The sequence below is a fragment of the Microtus ochrogaster genome, chromosome 22 (assembly GCF_000317375.1).
Source record: "Microtus ochrogaster isolate Prairie Vole_2 chromosome 22, MicOch1.0, whole genome shotgun sequence".
NCBI classification, from domain to species: domain Eukaryota; kingdom Metazoa; phylum Chordata; class Mammalia; order Rodentia; family Cricetidae; genus Microtus; species Microtus ochrogaster.
In genome coordinates this window covers 24,898,659-24,917,564 of record NC_022023.1, presented here as the reverse complement: position 1 = coordinate 24,917,564, position 18,906 = coordinate 24,898,659, and the positions used below count along the sequence as shown (strand labels likewise).

Below are 18,906 nucleotides of genomic sequence, written 5' to 3'. Positions count from 1 at the left end.
TTTTCTAACATTGAAAAAACTAAGAGCTGAGGTATCAATCTCAATAAAACCCCAGGGCATCATACAACCCGTAGGAGCCAAAAAAAAAAAAAAAGAAGAATTCAGATTTTAAAACTGTTTTGTGAATGTAAAGAGGCACAGAGCTTAGGAACAATTTATAAAATCACGTTTGCTGAGTGGTTTCCTTAACTAGTCATTTCCTTTAGAAAACAATGACATTTCAAGCACATTAGTGTTTGGAAAGTGTGCAGACAGATCTCTGCCTGGGATCATCTCTTAATTTGCACCTGATTGTAGAAGGATGCCAGGGAAGCGGGGGCTGGAAAGCAAACACCGAGTTTGACAGGGCACTCCCAAGCACTTAGATTATTATTTTGGTGAAGGTTCATATTTTTTTTTTTTTTACCGTCTGCAGACTCCACGATGCTTGGGTTTTATTGATATTGGTATTCTAGCTCCCAGCCTTCTCAACATTGTTTAAAGAAGAAAAAAAAAGTTTGTGTTTACTGTAGAAACATAATCTCGCTTTTCAAAGTGATTAGTCAAATACCCTGAATTTCTGTGTGCCTGCCATTCATTTGCCAAATTCCTGCTTTCTCGTTCAAGCTTCCTCCCTCGGGAGAAGAATGTTTTGTTCGGAAGGAAGGTATTTTTGGTGCAGTTCTGTTTCCTGCTAGTGAAATTCGTTTACTAAGAGGCCTTGGCCTAGATTGAGATGGAAGTTTGACCTGATTAATTGGCCCGTGCATCCGGCTTGGAGGTCTCTTCACAAGATTTTCTTTTTTGTCTCCTGGGACTCTTGAGACCTGGGAACAGCCAGACCATTGAGGTTAGAGATGAGCCCAAAGCCTAAAAATATCTCATGGGTCAGGAAGGACTCATGATGGGATCAGTTCTTCGCATCATCACATCTGTCCTTCAGTTGTCTGACTGTCCTGACCACCCCCACCATCAATAAGAGTGAAGGTTGATGGCTCTGTGGGTGACAGTTCTGACTGACAGGGGTCCCCAGGACTTCTCTAGGACATACAGCCTTGTTGTGCATTACAATCTAGATTCCTTTGATTAGAGTCTCAGATTCCTATTCCAAGACATAAGCATAGCAGGGAAACACTCTTACCAAAGGAAAGGGTTGCTGGTTCCCTGAGCCCCTGCATGTACATGTTTTGGGGTCCTTGAGGTTTGGCTGGGCAGATTTCACTTGAGCTCCAACTCCTAGGTAGGCAGACTCTTGAAATACAACTTCATTTTGTTATTGGTTGTGTGCGCAGATGATTTGTGTAAGAGAGGTGTATATACAGAAGATGACCTTGTGGAGTCAGTTTTCTTCCTTCACAGGAGTCTGGGTCACCTGACTTGTGCTTGGAAGCCTTTGCCTGTGTAGCCATCCCCCTGGCCTTCCTAAGGACTCTTAAAGCCAGGGAGAACCCAGACTTCACCTGGTACACTCCAGCACATAAACGGTGCTCTTCATAGCACTAAAGCACCTGCCTGCGGCTTATGTTGCCTTGAAGTCATAGCTTTTTCTGGTCCTGAGTCCTTGCCTCTGCGCTCCCAGCAGATTTCTATAGGAAGCGTCCAGGGCTGCTTGGCAGCATTGCAGCTGTGTGGAACTCTTGCCTTGCTATGTGAAGGTCAGGTTGCAGATGGACCCCCTAGTTAGTAGTTCAGATTTGGGTGAGGACCCTCCGCAGGTACAGAGAGATACCTTGGGCACTGCCTTTGGGGCAGAGCAGGACTTAGCGACTCTCCTTTGTCTTGACTACTTCTGGCTCGGCAGGGCAAGCTTTCCTGTCTGTACATTTGTTCGTTGGATCTGGGGCTGAGGGGATTAAGGATGGGAAAGCAGGAAGGAAGAAAGGATGCATGGTTCATGAGGATCAGACCTCTCACTTAACTGAGAACCATTACTAACACACTGCATGCAGTCGGGGTGGGGGCAGAGAGACAGACCTGTTGCAGAACGCTTCTGTGGACACATCAGCAGAGTTCTTGCTCTCTGCCCTCCCCTAGATGGAACAGGAGGATGGCCAAAGGTAACTGCCTCCCCTTTGGCCATGCCCTCTAGTCTAGTGGAAAGTGGGCCATGGGAATAGTGCCATGCCAATCCCGGTAGACTCCAGGTTTTTTAAGCATGGCCCCAGGACTGGTGTTATCAACATCAACCATTCGGAATCCAGATTCCTGATCCACTCTTGTCCTGTGTATCAGAACCTTCAGGGTAGGGAGATGATGAACACAAACTGTGCATGCCAAACGTGCAGAGCCACTGTTGGACCCTGTGCCCTGCTACCCTGCTGGGAGACCCCAGAGAAAACACTTAGTGGGAATTGGTCCTCCCATACTTTTCGGAGACCGAAATGAAGGCTTCTTGTAGTGAGAGGGAAGCGTGGAAGAGGGAGCAGCCAGGCTGTCTCCCGTCCCATCATGCACCGCTGATTGGGCACGGGTAGGATTTATTCCCGGGGATAATGGCAGTCTTTGCCGCTAGTATGTAAGCTGTTCCGGTTGAGTAGCAGAGCATGTCTGCTCTCCTGTAGGCTGATTTCAAGCACATTGTACATATCTGGCTCTGAGAAAAAAAAATAACCAAAGGCATTTCTAGGGAATGATTCGTGGAACATCCTTTGGTGGGGAGAACCTTTGTGTGTTGGCAATAGAGGTCACAAAGTTAATTAGTGTCCTATCGATTTCAAAACACTGTCCTTGGCTCATCTTTTTACCCGTGTTCACAGCGACTTTCTGCTTTTACAGAACCCTAGGAGGTAAGCCCCTGATTGGTGTGGAGCCTCACATGGGTCACAGAGAGGTTCTGTGTTGCTGGAGGGGGCCGTAGGCACAGTCGGTTGCTAATGCGGATCTCTGTGATTCCAGGAACTACTCCTTCTATGTGCTGGACAACCAGAACTTGCAGCAGCTGTGGGACTGGAACCACCGGAACCTGACCGTCAGGTCGGGGAAGATGTACTTTGCTTTCAATCCCAAGCTGTGTGTCTCTGAAATCTACCGCATGGAGGAAGTCACAGGAACAAAGGGCCGCCAGAGCAAAGGGGACATAAACACCAGGAACAACGGAGAGCGAGCTTCCTGTGAGTGAAAGCGTCCAAACTACGGTGGCTACCACAGTCAAGATAACAGTCTGTGGCTTTCGTGGGCGGGCCCTCCTTTGTTTCACCTTGGGCTGTCAGTCAAGCTTTACCTTAGCCAGTACCTGGCCTCCGCGTATGTCTTCTCTACATTCATACTGATACATTTTCCTAAGCATCCTTCTGAGTATAATAAACATTCCAGTAGGTTCTTAGAGCATACACAGTTAAATATCTTTTCAATATGAGCAAACAGTGTCTGTCACAGAGCCAGTCCACTCCAGCACTGTGAACAGGCCAGCTCTGCCTCTCTCTTCCCATGGTGCCGAAGGCGCAGGGTGGAAGCTCCGCTGCAGCACCCTTCTGTGGGCGTCAGGTTTCCTGGTCTTCACACTTGGCCTCCTCTTTGAAGAGAAGGGAACCCGCATCCTTGAGTCCATAGTGCTTTTCACATTTTGGATGATGTAATAATAACGTTCTCATGATACGGTTTTCACCTTAAGATCGTAGGCTAGAGTTCAGCCTCTTAGCCCAGCCACTCTCCAAGTGTGGTCCCAGGCATGAAATGTCAGACTTTCTCCTCTAGCCTTGTATGGAAAACTGCCCTTACAAATGCCATGGCTCTGCCAGGCATGATGGTACACTCCTATAATCTCAGGTCTTAATAGGCTGAGGCAGGAGGATTGCAAGTTTGAAGCCAGCTTGGACTGCATAGTAAGAACCTGTTTTGTTTTGTTATTTGACTTTTTTTATAAATTTATTCTTCTCTCAAACATTGCATCGTGACTGCAGTTGCTCCCCACTTCCGTCCTTCTCCCCACACCCTCTCTTCTCCAGATCCATTCCTCTGCATTTCCCTGAGATATCAACCAACAATGGCATATCAAGTTATAACAAAACTGCACATCCCCTCATTAAGGCTGGATGAGGTAACCCAGTAGGAGGAAAAGGGTCCCAAAAGCAGGCAAAAGAGTCAGAGACAGCCCCCACTCCCACTGTTAGGAAGCCCACAGGAACTCCGCTACATAACCCTAACATATATGCAGGGGACATAGGCTGTAAGACCCAGTCTTTAAAAGGGAAAAAAGCTAAAGCTTTCTTTGACTCCCCATCTTTGACGTTGGGGCATTAGTGGGAAAATAAAGGAGTCATATGACCGAATGTACACATACAAAGGAGGGGCTAGCTTTGTCTGCTCTGTCCAGGTTTGTCTGATACCCTTAGGACCCGGGAGGCATGTAGGGAAGAGTTGTCAGGTGGGAAGTGTGTACATAGCAACACCTTCACCTTCCTGCAGAGCCCCTGCCCTGTTCCCCATTAAGACCATAGTAGAAATCTAGGACCAGAGCATCTCCAGGTGCATCTCCCTTAGAGGCAGCCAGCCTGACATGGATTCAGCAGCCATTTATTTTCCTTTGAAAGCAGTCAGGGTTTTTTCTCTTCGCGTGACACTTGAGCAGGACCTGCAGTGCTCTCTGGATTTCCATGGAGCACATTTTGCTCAGAAGACTTCTCAGTGTTCAGTTGTTTCGAGTCTCTTGCCTTTAGCTCATTAGTGTGACAGTTAACGGCAGGCAGTTTGGGGGCCCGAGGGCAGCTCGCTGGAGAGCTTTGAGTGTCCCGCAAAATGTTGACCATCAGTTCCAACCTTTGCAGTTGAAATAAGAGTGCTGAAGTCAGGACAGGCTTAGTGCCTGGTATCTCACAGCCAGGGTGCACCTCCCACAGATCACAAGGCTTGCCCGAGGCATTGCCTGCCTAGTTTCGTTGCTGCTAGGGCACTCCAAGAAGGTCTTCTAGCCTGCTAGTTTGGTGTCATGTTCAGATTAAGATACACTGCCTTTTTTTTTAATATTTATTTATTTATTATGTATACAATATTCTGTCTGTATGCCTGAAGGCCAGAAGAGGGCTCCAGACCTCTTCACAGATGGTTGTGAGCCACCATGTGGTTGCTGGGAATTGAACTCAGGACCTTTGGAAGAGAAGGCAATGCTCTTTACCACTGAGCCATCTCTCCAGTCCCCAAGATACGCTGCTTTTGGTGGCTTTACAGAAGCCAGCAGATGTCCACACCTGCAGAGCACTTGTGTCCTCTCAGGCCAGCCTACAGATTTGCTGTCATTTAACCAGATCCCCTTCAGCAGCCAGCATCTAGATGATCTCAAAGGTAAAGCCACCTTTCACTAAGGACAATTACAGGTTCATGCCCCTTTCCCTGGGCAGGCGGCCAGTGCAATGAAAGAGGAGCCCCAATGAAATAGGAACTCCCCGGTGAAATGCTTGGACCCTTGATGGAAAATAAGAAAACTTTCTACAAAATGCAGCCAGAGCTTAGAGTGGACAGCTAGCTTCAGGAGAGAGAAAAGGTAGTGCACAGCTTTTGTAGAGATGCGTGGATCTCTGTCCTCACGGATGTCCTTTATGTCCCAGGTGAAAGTGACGTTCTCCGTTTCACATCTACCACCACCTCAAAGAACCGCATCATCATAACCTGGCACCGGTACCGGCCCCCAGACTACAGGGATCTCATCAGCTTCACGGTGTACTACAAGGAGGCGTGAGTTTCTGTGTTTGTGCCTGTCGTTCTGGTGTGGAGCTGGAGGGTGAAGATGACTGGGCCTTTGGTTGTTGTATGGGCTGGCTGAATAGGGAACCAGTGGATTTCCTTTGAAGAATCAGGCTAAGAGACCACTTCTTCCTCACGTAGCCTCTCTGTTTTGTCACATGACACTGTCCCAACCTGTGACAGCTAGTCAGGAGAGCATTACCTTCAGGCCTTTCTTTATTTATAAGGTATTGGTGTTTGATCAAGTTCAACCCAAAGGAAAAAGGACTGGATTAAGCTATAATGTGGGCTTGGTTAAAATACCGTTTTAGACTCTGTCCCCAAAATACGCCGTAGGATACACTGCTCTCACTGATCCAGTATCTTCCATTCACTCTATGTGTGCAAGGCCTTGCCCAGACCCTGCTCTGGATCATGAGCCCTCTAGTATTAAAGAAGAATGGAGAGGGACCATCCAGTGTCAACAGTTTCCAGGGTCTTCCAAGACTTCCCCAGGACTGATGGCATCATCCTGCCTATGCAGTCATGACTTGCTCCACGTTGCAACTCTTGGAGGCATTTTATCACCCCACTTGGCCTCCTGTGTCCAGGTGGTTTCCCCAGTCGACACGGTCATCCGTTTTCCCAGGAGCAAAGGTGCCCATGGCAGCTGCTGGTACCTTCCCTGCTGCTTGAACTAGGGTCCTGGGGACTGTTATAGCCCGTGGGAAATAGGAATGGTGCTCCCCCATCTCCCGCTGTGGTTGTTCACAGGTCTGTTAATATAATTTCAGAAGCCAGTGGCCAGCAGCCGTTCCATTTCATAAAGCCCCACCCACTCACCCACCATGCATCTGTGCAAAACCTTCTTCTCTTTGAAAGTGCTGCCAATGCACTGCCAAAGTTACCTGGTGATTTCACTAATGCCACTTTCTGAGACAATCGGGAAATGAAATATTTGAGTATTATGAGATATTTAAGCATCAAAGCCAGCTATTATCAACTTACATTTTAGAAACTTTGGGGGGGGGGTAAGAAAGTTTTTGTTCAAAAGTTATCCTTTATCTTTATCCAGTGTTTGCATTAAACAGCAGTGATTTTTTTTCTTATTTAAAAAAAAAAAACAGCTCTAATTCAGAAGAAAGTCAGCATCTGCATGTCTTAGGAGCAACATTTTCAGTCCCTGCGAATATAGAACTGGCTGTCTCTGAGGCTGCTTGTTCAGTTCTGTGGTTCATAGCTGGTGAGCCCCCGAGTCCAGATGCTTGATTTTATTCTTGTATAGACATCTAATTGTTGATGAGTTTTATTTGGAGCTCTCATTATAGGCAGTGTGACAAGCTCAGCCCCTGGGGAGGTTTCTTGAGAGCTGTGGTGACAGAGCCCTTCAACATGCTCTCGTCTCCATTGATTGTCTTTCAGACCCTTTAAAAACGTTACAGAATACGATGGACAGGATGCCTGTGGCTCCAACAGCTGGAACATGGTGGATGTGGACCTGCCTCCCAACAAGGAGGGGGAGCCTGGCATTTTACTGCATGGGCTGAAGCCCTGGACCCAGTATGCTGTTTATGTCAAGGCTGTGACCCTCACCATGGTGGAAAACGACCATATCCGTGGGGCCAAAAGTGAAATCTTGTACATTCGCACCAATGCATCAGGTATCTACGTACTAGATAAGCCCCCCCACCCCCATTCCCTGACTTTTTATAAGCTTGCTATAGTTAAATGGGCAGAATATGGCTCTAGGGCCAGCAGTGAGATGCTTGTTGTTGCTTAACACTGTGTATTATAGTCTTTTCGCTGCTAACACCTTAAATTCTCCTGGGCCATTTTCTGGACTTGGTACCATCTTAAGCATCTATCTCTCTGCTCTATGCTAATGAACCCGTGTCCTCCAAAGTTGTAAGATGGTTTCTTTCTGAATGCCCAGGATGTAGCTACCTATATCTGTTTTCATCTGTTTTAATGCAGACTTCTAGGACCTAAAATGATGCACCAACTGCCTCTAGTGACTTACTGATTTTCTGTCTTTATTCAGTAGCCATCACCTTTTTCAGCAGGCTTAGAGCATTGTGGTAGCCAAGTAGGGACTACTGACTGATTCCTCCTTATCTTCTCTTCATATGTTTAAGTGCTAGTTCCTCAACAGTAAAACCTAGAAATAGTAGACATTTGTGTGAATTTGTATGCCAACACTAGAGGTAGAAAGATATATTTCAATGTAAAGATAATGACTGTCTTAATACATTTAGGTATTACAAGAAAAATCTCACAAACTGAGTTGGCTTACAAAGCAAAGAAACATACTTCTCACCATTCCAGAGGTTGGGAAGCCCAAGATCAAAGAGTTGGCATTTTGTGTCTGGTGTGAACCGACTTCTTGGCTCATAAGGATCTGTTTGATGGGTCCTCACATGCCCGAAAGAGTGCACATGGGAGTCTCTGACCTTCTTTTTGTTAGTGTTATTTCTGTTGATTAAAACTCCACCCTCATGACCTAATCGCTTTGCAAAGCCCCAACACTTGCAGGCTAGGGTTTCCACACAGTGATTTGTGGGGTGAGGAGCGCACACGGTCTGCAGCACGGGTACACATTCTCTGAGAACAGATTCTGTACAGTGAGTAAAGTATGCTAAAGTACCCCACACCAGCACAAAGTAAGCATAAAATGGCAGAGTGAGAAAATTTTAAAAATAATGTACAGTTCACATGCCCTTTCTTCTCCAACCCCTCCCCACTTTGGTGACCCCAGAGCCGTCACAGTCAGATTGCTGACCCTGCAGTCTGCATAGAAGTGAATTTTCCACAGGCTCCTGGTTGTGGGAATGGGTTGATTTCATGGATTTTCAAGTGCAACAGAATACATTAATTTTTTATCTTAAAATTTGGGAGTAACAGTTCCCAGAGAATCATTGCAGCAGATTTGGTGCTGGGGGCGGGGGGTGTGATTTCTTCCTACAGCAGATCCTTAAGAAATCTGATTCTTCTTCCTAAATATTAAAAACTGCATTTTGGCGCCTGTCCTCACAAGTGCTCAGGACCGGTGTGATACACAGTTCATCCTTTGCCTCTGCTTCCTCTGGGAAACCTGTCATTGAACTATCTAGTAATAAACTGTTTGGGGGATACCTCTGGGAACCCTTAAGGGAGCAGGCATCACAAGGGTTATATTTTCTTTGCAAAAGTTAGTATTAGTCTGGCTCTCCCAACGTGCTGCCCCTCAGCAGTTCTCAGGGTCTTTGGCGTTTCAGACATGAGTTAGGCTTTCTATTGATGTGGCATACGACCAGAAACGACCTGGCAAGCAAAGGGTTTGACTTACATATCTGGATCACAGTCGGTCGTTAAGAAAGCCACAGCAGGAACTTGTGCAGAGGCAAGAACCGGGGGGGGGGGGGGGGGGTGCTGCTAACTTACTGACTTGCTCCCCATGGTTGTTCAGTTGTTCAGCCTGCTTTCTTATAGGACCCAGGACCCCCCAGCCCAGGGTTGGCGCCACCCACAGTGGGCTGGACCCTCCCCCATCAGTCACTAATTAAGAAAATACCCTGCGGGCCTGCCTATAGCTCTGTCTTACTATCTTCTTGGGGCATTTTCTCAATTTAGTTTCCCTCCTCTCACTGTGTCAAGTTGACATAGAACTAGGCAGCACAGCCTGTTTTCACCTTTCAGATTTAAAAACATCTTGTTTGGACCTCATGCTTAAGAGACATACCATGATCTCGCGCACGCGCGTGTGTGTGTGTGTGTGTGTGTGTGTGTGTGTGTGTGTGTGTGTGTGTGTTTGTGTGTGTTGGGGCTAGGGAGTCCTTTAGCTGTAGCACTGATTTGGCCATAGGAACTCCACTGAGAACATGACGGTAGTCCTGGTGTTTTCTTTTTTACATCAAATCAATTCTGCGTTTTGAGTTTGCGCATCGGTAGTGAGTAAGCTTCTCTTAGATTATTGAACGCCTCCTCTTCCTGGTAACAGAGGACTTTGCATAAAACCAGGGCTCATGTGTAGTGTCTTCCCAGCATCATGGCCTAGCCATCCCATGGGATCTTTGATTTCATGCTCCTTGTTCTGCCATCTCTTTCATACAGGTGCAGGCACACACACTGCCCCACACTCTTTCCAGCCCCTGCTTCTGCTTTTTATTTTGTCTCCTCCCTGTCATTTTTTGTCAGAGATTCAAATTTGCAATCACAGATAAAGTCCTGTGGAGTCCAGTTTGCTTGCCATTTGCTAAAACACACTGGAGAGTGGCATTTGTCACGTGCAAATTAACTGTAGGTTTTTAAAGTCCCCTTTAACCCTGGCTGTGTGCTTACAGTCTGTTCAGTCCGGCCCTGTGAACCACGCATGTTTGCGTAGAGATTATCTGAGAACAGATGCTCTGAAGAAAAGGCTGGTATTCCAGCTAATGCTCTCCCTAAACAAGGCTCGGGTTCACTCTGTGCTCTGCTGGCCCTCTTGCTATCTTGGTGGCCAGGTCAGCCTCGCAGCTTCCTGTTGGTTTGCATCGAGTCCCTGATAACCTCGACCTCGGGCTGTTTTCTGAAATGTCCTGTGTTCGTATTTCCAGTTCCTTCCATTCCCCTAGACGTCCTCTCCGCTTCAAACTCCTCCTCTCAGCTGATTGTGAAGTGGAACCCCCCAACGCTGCCCAATGGTAACTTGAGTTACTACATTGTGAGGTGGCAGCGGCAGCCACAGGATGGCTATCTGTACCGGCACAACTACTGTTCCAAAGGTGAGCTGGGCCAGCAGTGGGCAGGCGGTGTCGGAGGGTACCCGAGCGCCAGTGTGAGAAGCCTGTCCTGTGCCGGGCTTGTTGCTCCGTTGAACAGCGCTGTGCTTGGCTTTCATCCCCCACTCCCCACTCTGTTCTTTCTCAGACAAAATACCCATCAGAAAGTACGCGGATGGCACCATCGATGTGGAAGAGGTGACCGAGAACCCCAAGACAGAAGTGTGTGGTGGTGATAAAGGGCCTTGCTGTGCTTGTCCCAAAACTGAAGCCGAGAAGCAGGCCGAGAAGGAAGAGGCTGAGTACCGCAAGGTCTTTGAGAATTTCCTTCACAATTCCATCTTCGTGCCCAGGTGAGTGTCCCCTTTGGAAGGGCTGCGTTTGGGGCTATTCGGTGAGTCCTGTCTCTTCATTCCCCCACTGCAATCTAGGCGCCGGCTTAGAGGGTGCAACAGAAGATGATGTCCCTGTGGTGAGCAGAGCTCCTAGAAAGGGTAGCCCTGCAGGAAGGGGCCCAGGACTCAACGTTGCAGGTGCAGAGGCATGTGCATGAGAATTACACCTCAGCCGCATCCCCTCCCTCATCTTCACCAAGCACTGCCTGGATCACTTGACTGTCCTTGCAGAAGCCAGGAAAGGGAAAAGCTGAGGTTTGGGCCCATCTCTGCCCTCCCCTCCTCTGTCCTTGGACTCCCTCAACCTGGCCGAGGAATGATTCAGCGGGACCTGGAATCAGAGTCGGTTAAAAGGGACCCAGCTCCAAAACGGCCATGTGCTCTATGTGTCCATTTTAACCAGGTTTCTTAAGTCGAATGGAGCACTGTCCCAAGAATTCCTTCTGCTCCTGTGTTCTGCCTTCAGTTTCTGCAAAGTAAAACTGAAAATAGAAAAGGGGACTAGTAAGCTGTCTCAGTGGGTAAAGGCTGCTCCTCCTCAGCCTAAACCCCTGAGTTCAGTCCTCAGAACCGTATGGTGAAAGGAGAGAGCTGACCCCTACAAGGTGTCTTGACCTCTACGCTCATGCTGGGATAGGGGGGACAGAAGTATATATGTTAATTTTTTTTAATAGAAGAAAGGAAAAGTCCATTACCAGCAGAAGGAGAAACTCAGTTGTTCATCTGTACATGGATAGATTAACAAATGGTGGCATACCCATTCGATGGAATACTAGTTAGCTATAAAACAGAAATTCTGACTACTGATACAACATGCACAGGCCCTGAAAACTCCATCAAAAAAATGAAACAAAGCTAGACTGTAAAGAATAAATGCAGTGTGGTTTTATGTGTATGAAATAGAAGAGGCATGTGGCAGATTAGGGGGTGAGAGCAGGATACAGAGGAAAATAGGTGATCATTTTTTAATAGTAGAGTTTCTGTTTAAGGCAGTGCGCTCTTTAGGAAGCAGTGACGAGGGTCGCACATTTTCACTGTAGCCAAATGTCATTAAATCGCATACTTAAAATAGGTAAACACCTGTGTTAGAGATCGTTTTTTTAACTTACCGATTTACTTTATGACAGAATGATGAGCACGGTAGTTGTGTTTGTTTTTTTAGCATATGTGCTGCAGAAGCAAACACAACGCAGTAGGGTCTTTTAAAGACCAGAGGAGCCAGTGATATTTGGGAAGGAGATTAAGGAAATGACCCTGGGCTCTCCTGAAAGGCTGTGTACAACCTTGGACGGCTAGGTTCAGATCAGTGAGGTGCCCCCCCCAGTCCCTATAGTACCTCAGCTGCCTACAGTGCTCTAGGCTTGTTCCCTCCCCTTGAGGTTCCACAAGCCCTTAGCGGCTGTTTATCCTGCTGTTATTTTGTCTTTAGTGCCTTTCTTGGATTTGTATCCACAAATGGATTTAAAAATGGCTTCTTGATGTTTGTGAAGTCGCCAAAGATAGCCACCTCACTCTGAAGAGTCAATAGAGTCAAAAATAAAGACCTGTTAGCTCTCGAGGCTCCAGTCCATTTGAGACTAGAATTCCTGGATTCCTGGCAGCTTCTTCCCCTCCCCTCCTCTCACAGGCTGTGCATTCTCCCATCTGCCTCACTGACCTCAGCTCCTCTTGGTTGGAAGCTTTCAGTGGGTTGTCTGTGTGGGCCAGTCCACCCAAACCAGCACTCAGCTAGTAAGAGTTCCTGTAACCACAAGAATTCCCAGGTATAGTGTCCCAAGGAAGCCAGGCAGAACGTCCTCCCCTCTCCCAACACTGTGCTGGTTCAGTCAAATCCAGGACTTCTTCCCCTTACATGTGTTAGGCTCTGCCAGAGGTTCAGGTTGTGAGGAAGGATTATCGGCTCTTTTGTTGTTGCTGACAAATTATCTGATGCTTTGGTAGTGTGTATAGCTCAACAGTTTTAGAGAGAGAAGAACACAGAGCCAGCATATGCTCTGCTCGGATGAAGGCAACCTTGGCTGTGTCGCAGGACATCATGGCAGAAGTGCTTGTGGGACAGAGAGAATTTAAGGCAGACAGGAAGCTGGGCAGAAGTTGAGAGCTTAGTGTTTTGCATAAGGGGCAACTTCTGTTTAGACCAGCATTGAACCTTCTTCACAGCACCACCCAGTCACATCAGGATCTCCTAATAGGCCCCTTCCTCTGTGCTGCTGCCCCCCCCCTGGTAACCAAACATCCACCAATCCAACATAAGAACCAAGGGAGAACAAACCATAGCAGGAAGCCCCTAACCTTTAGTTGTTTTCAGATGCCATCCCTTTTGCTGCTGTGGATATCAAGTGTGGAGCACCAGGTTAAGAGATGGGGCGGCAGAGCTGTGGCTGACCTATATGTGAATGAAGTATTTGTACTCTCAGCCAGATCCTGCGTGCTAAATGCCGTCACCCTGTCTTACAGCCTGGCTTCTCCGTCCTACAGCAAGCCCAACGTGTAGATATGTGTCACCATACCTAGGTATTTGGGTTTTTGGTTTGGATTGGTTTGATTGTTTTTGGTTTTTGCCTCCTACCAAGGCATAGATCTGGCATCCATACACACTGTAGCAAGGCCCCTGTAAAGGAGCACCCTAGGTGACAGGAATGAGTCATGGAGTCTCCTGTGGTGGTACAACTGAATCATCTAAAGGCTCTTCCTTCTTTCATGTCCTTCTAGGCACAGTTTATTTGGGGGCTAAAGGCAAATAAGTCAGATTGAGTCCGTCTGCAGTGTCTGACTCTGCCTGTGCATTTATAGTAGAATGAAAGCTAGTGTATATTATGTTACTTCGTGAACTTGGTCTTTGGGAAATGACTTCTATGGGCCACTACCTTTATATTTCGAGTTATGTCACTAAAACATTGACAAATGTTAAGGGAGACAAGCTTCTCCAATGGTCATAGGTTATTTCTTGAAGTGAGGAAAACTGACAGTACAGTGTAGGGGAAGACTGCTTGTTTGTCCCCGGCTGCCCAGACCATGAAATAATCGCACAGAAACTATATGATTTAAATCACTGCTTGGCCAATCACTTAAGCGTATTGCTAGCTAGCTCTTAAATCTTTGATTTACCCGTTTCTATTAATCTGTGTATCACCATGTGGCTGTGATTGTGGCTTACCCACAAGATTCTAGCTGGTGGCTGCTGTCTTTCTCCTCTGGTGGCACCATGGCGTCTCACTGACTCCACCCTCCACCTTCTTTGTCCCAATGTTCAGTTTAGTGTCCCCCCCCCAGCTCTATTCTGCCCTATCAGCAGTTTCTTTATTAACCAATAAAAGCGAGACATATACAGAAGGACTTCCCACACCATTTTGGCGTTTAAATAAAAGGGAAGGTTTTAACTTTAACATAGTAAAATTACATATAACAAAGCAGGTATCAAGCAAGAATTACAGTTAACAACATTTATACCTACTTTATCTTTTATCATAACTAAGGAAAACCGTAATTATAACTATCTATTCTTCAACTCCATCAAGGACTCCGGAAGGATATAAGATTAAGTGTGCTGTTAGTCACCCCAGTTGACATGTAGCTGTTGACAAAGCTGGGCCACCCTGTGTATGTCGTTCCCAGTCTTCTGGTGCCTGAATTGCCTCCCTCCCTAGTCCTGACTCTGTATCCACAGTAACTGCAACACAGTGTGCAGAAGTGTAGTGTTCACAGATGAGCAGACTGCTCAGTGTGCGTGGTCCTGTGACCCAGTTACAAAGCAGGGAGTGGACATAACATCATTCTTCAATAAATCAAATACAAACAACCTTTTACATGTAGGCACGGTTTTGTTGTGTTGGTCTTGAAAAGGAGGGAGGCGGGAAACGTATTTACTCCTGTTTTGAATGTCTCCCTACGCTGGGGGGAGGGGTCTTGTTTCTTCCTTTCAGGAAGGTAGGTGGTTTGCTGACAAGTTGGTTTTTCGGGGTGTGAGCAGGGTAGACTAGTACATCGCTCTTCCTTCTCCAGCATCAGGAAAACAAATGCCCATTCCTGAGTTTGGAGATGAGGTCCTGCACGGGCAGTTTAGATGCTTGTATTGGGGCATGCCATGTCAGCACCGAGCAAAGAACTGTGGTTTTGGTAGCAGATCCGTCAGCCAGCCCTTTCCCTGGCTCTCTCCCTTACCCTTCCAGATGCTGGCTTAGACAGCATCCACAGGCCTGGAGCATGGCTTCCAAGGTGTCTGCTCCTCTCAGCTGGGCTCTCTTGCACGGAGACCCGTGAGCTCCATATTCTGGGCCCTCCTATTCTCTTGCACTCCTAATGTTCTTACCAGGTGGACTGCATCCCACCTGGTGATCTCATCCCTTGCCCAGTCCCAAGCACTGCAGGAATAGCTTCAGCACCCAGCTTTCCCACCATTCACCCGCAGCTAGCCTGAGGGTGGTGTATCCCTCATAGGGGTGCTTATCTGGTGTTATTTTTTTTATTTCCTCTGTTCTTATCGGTGTTATAAGCCTGATTTTTTTTAAGGTTTCTGGAGGGAGAGGGAGGCCCAGTCATCTTTTTCTGTTGCTCTTATGTTATTTCTCAAGCCAACACAAGTCAGTGGCTGAGGCTCCACTCCCTTTACAAGCAGGATATCGGGAGGCCACAGGTACCCACTGCTAAAGGAGAAGCAAAGCCAGGCTTGATGGACTTCCAAAACCATGATGCATATTCGGGACTGTGGGCATCAATCAGTAGGAACCCCTGTTCCTCAGGAAAATCCCTGGGATTTTAGGTACTTGCTAGCTTCTCAAACCAGGACATCTTCATTTCAGAGATAATCAAGGAAGCTACTACTGTAGGCCTTTGGGTCCCTTCTGCCCCGTGTGTCTTAGGCCTGTGCTACTTCACCTTTCACCTACTCAGTCTTAACTGAGGCGATTTGGTTTATCCTAATACTCAGTCATCAGAGCTGACCAAGTAGCACTGTTGATTGGGTGAAACAGAACAGTGCCTGGCTAAGAATGGCTGATGCCTTGTTTCCTAGTAACATTGAAGGACCACTTGTGTGGGTGTAGGTATGAATGTGGGTGTTTCTGAGGGTGCCACAGAGAATGCAAGATGGGTCTTGAAGGAAATTCCCTTGTTATTCGTTGGTTCTCATCCAAGGAGCCTGAAGAGTTCTGTTTATTTCAAGGTTAGGATTTTCCTTTTCTGTTACTTCCATCTTGGCCATAGAAAAGAAAAGGAGGCTGATACACTCACTAGCTGGCCTTCACTTCCTTGCAGACCCGAAAGGAAGCGGAGAGATGTCATGCAAGTGGCCAACACCACCATGTCTAGCCGGAGCAGGAACACCACGGTGGCAGACACCTACAATATCACAGACCCGGAAGAAGTCGAGACAGAATACCCTTTCTTTGAGAGCAGGGTGGATAACAAGGAGAGAACTGTCATTTCCAACCTCCGGCCTTTCACTTTGTACCGCATCGATATCCACAGCTGCAACCATGAAGCTGAGAAGCTGGGCTGCAGTGCCTCCAACTTCGTCTTTGCGAGAACCATGCCTGCAGGTACACCACCGCATTACAGCCTAGCGGGAGAGGCTGACAGCCCGTGGATTCAGCCCTACGAATGTGTGGTCATTGGTAAACAACCTCGTCCATCAGGTGCCTCAGGAACAGAGAGTGTGTTCCCAGCGCCAGCTCCCATCCCAGACTCACTTGAGAAAGTCTTTTTAAGCCTCCTTCAGGGCTCCTACTCATGCTTGGTTCACATGGTGTGCTCACACAGCCCCGCCCTCTTCTGTGCACAGCTGAGGGAGTTAGCTTGCCATCACTATCACAAAATACCTGAGATAATCATCTTACCAGGAGGAAAGGTTTATCCTAGACTCAGTGTTTGGGAAGCACTTGCCTAATTGCTTTTGGGCTTGTAATGAAACAGCACATCATACTGTCAGTGCATGGTAAAGGAGACTTATTCCCCTCATGGCAGCCATGGAGAAGAGAGAGAAAGGGCTGCTTCAGTGGCAGCTCCCTGATGCCCTGACCCCTTTCAGTGAGGCACATCTCCTAAAGGGTCTACCTTCTGTCAGTAGTGCCAAGGGCTGGAGACCAAGAATACAACGCCTTCTTAGCACACCACAGACTCATGGGGGCACTCCAGTTCCCAAGTAAAGCAGCTACCTTGATTCAGAGGAATCATTGAACCTCATGATGCCCGAGAACAGCCTTTGAACCTCCTTTTTAGCCCCCTCTTCCCTTGTAAATTAGACATTCCCTGTTACCCAGATGGCCACTCTCCTGTCTTTCAAGCTGGGTAAACTCCCACTTCTCATTTCTGGAAAAGGCATCAAGCACTGGGAAGAACAAAGGATGATGGGAACTGGGGGAGAAGGACCTTCTGAAATTGGCTCTGGCATGTGCCTCCTGTGCCTCAGTTTCCCAGTCCTCTTAGAAAAAAACAGAGAACAGCTTATCTCCTAGGGCCTTTCTTAGCTGTTACTTTTAACAACTTTGGTTCACTGCCTCAGTTTCCGAAGTATGGCCTGCAGGTGCTGGAAGGGATGATGGCTTCCTAGTTCTGAGCACAGGTTTCCTAGCAGCTGCCTCCAAGGCCAGCCTGTGATTGGTCCTTTCTCCCATATGGGAGCGGCAGTTGCTGTGAGGAGGTAGGCTGAAGAGAGTGGGTGCCAGAGCTGGAGCCTCACTGGAGCACCCTGAAGCTCACTGCCCTCCTTCAGGGATGCTGAGTTTGAAGGGTTCATTTTTTCTTTAGATAGGAAAAAAAATGGCCCTGGAGAAAGTGACTTAGCTTGTCAGGAGTGTTTTCATGTACTCAGTCACAGATTTTCCTGGGAGATGCTGTGGCATCTTGAGATAACAGGTCATCAGGCATGTCCAGTCCTAATCCTCTGCCTTGTGCTAGCAGCCATCTCGGGAGGACCCCTACGATGTCCCCGTGCAGAGTCCTGCATGTACATGAGTTAGGGGAAGAGTCACTCTCATGTGAGCCCATCCTTTCTGGAGACCTAAACCCAATTCGGCTGCTTGTTTACATCCTTATGTAGAAGGAGCAGATGACATTCCTGGACCAGTGACCTGGGAGCCAAGACCTGAGAACTCCATCTTTTTAAAGTGGCCAGAACCCGAGAACCCTAACGGATTGATCCTAATGTATGAAATAAAGTACGGATCACAAGTTGAGGTAAGGCGGGGACTGTGGCCTGCTCTGCATATGTTTCTGTCAGCCCTGAGAACACACGCTATTGCGTGTCACTGCTCTGTTGGCTCTCAACATAGACAGCACAAAGACGGTCAGTCAGTGGGGATCAGGGTCTTCCCAGAAGCCCAGGCACTGTCAAGCAGTAACCTCAGTACAAGGAGCCGGCTGTCCTTCACCTATAATTCACCTACAATATTGTTGTAGGTGGGCCTTGTACCACAGACGAGACACATCTTGATAACTTTTCATTCCTCTGGGGTTCTGTTCGATTACAAAGATGACTGATTAGAGTTTAGAGTTTTCTGTGTGCTACCTGAAGATTACCATTACAGATGTCATTTCTTCCTTTGTATTAATGACCTGGACGATTGCTAGGCACATGTGGGGCAGCTGGAGCTACCACCATGGTGACGAACTAGCAGGTGGCTAGTAGGAAATTAACACTTATGTTTTATTTCCGTAGGATCAGCGGGAATGTGTGTCCAGACAGGAGTACAGGAAGTATGGAGGGGCCAAGCTTAACCGGCTAAACCCGGGGAACTATACAGCCCGGATTCAAGCCACCTCTCTCTCTGGCAATGGGTCGTGGACAGATCCTGTGTTCTTCTATGTCCCAGCCAAGAGTAAGTCTTATGAGGGGGATGAATGGTAAAACCAAAAGCTGGCTGGGTCAGAACGGGGCTTCTGAAGTTGGCTGCTTTTCTGTTAGCACAGAGCTGGCCAGGTTGAGGAGATATCTCATTAGGCAAAATGTACCTGCTTGGAGATCTCAGTTCAGAGTTCTTACATCAAAGCCAGTAGTCACCACTGTGTGCTTCAGTAACCTTATTGTTCAGGAAATTGACATAGCCAGTCTAGCCCATTGGTGAGCTCTGGGGTCAGTGAGAGACCTTGTCTTGAAAAATGAAGTGGAAAGGCATAAAGGAAGAGATTTGACATTTACCACTGGT

General features: G+C 47.5%; 1 protein-coding gene across 1 annotated transcript in view; it reads left to right on the top strand.

The window, feature by feature from the left end:
• Igf1r (insulin like growth factor 1 receptor) overlaps positions 1–18,906 on the top strand; it is a 277,878-nt gene that overhangs the window by 219,721 nt on the left and 39,251 nt on the right. Inside the window, exons 6-13 of the mRNA XM_005357770.3 lie at positions 2,875–3,089; positions 5,520–5,646; positions 7,057–7,295; positions 10,206–10,373; positions 10,519–10,723; positions 16,019–16,302; positions 17,802–17,938; positions 18,420–18,579. Coding sequence (XP_005357827.1) covers positions 2,875–3,089; positions 5,520–5,646; positions 7,057–7,295; positions 10,206–10,373; positions 10,519–10,723; positions 16,019–16,302; positions 17,802–17,938; positions 18,420–18,579 — 1,535 coding nt within the window. The remainder of the gene's footprint in view (positions 1–2,874; positions 3,090–5,519; positions 5,647–7,056; positions 7,296–10,205; positions 10,374–10,518; positions 10,724–16,018; positions 16,303–17,801; positions 17,939–18,419; positions 18,580–18,906) is intronic.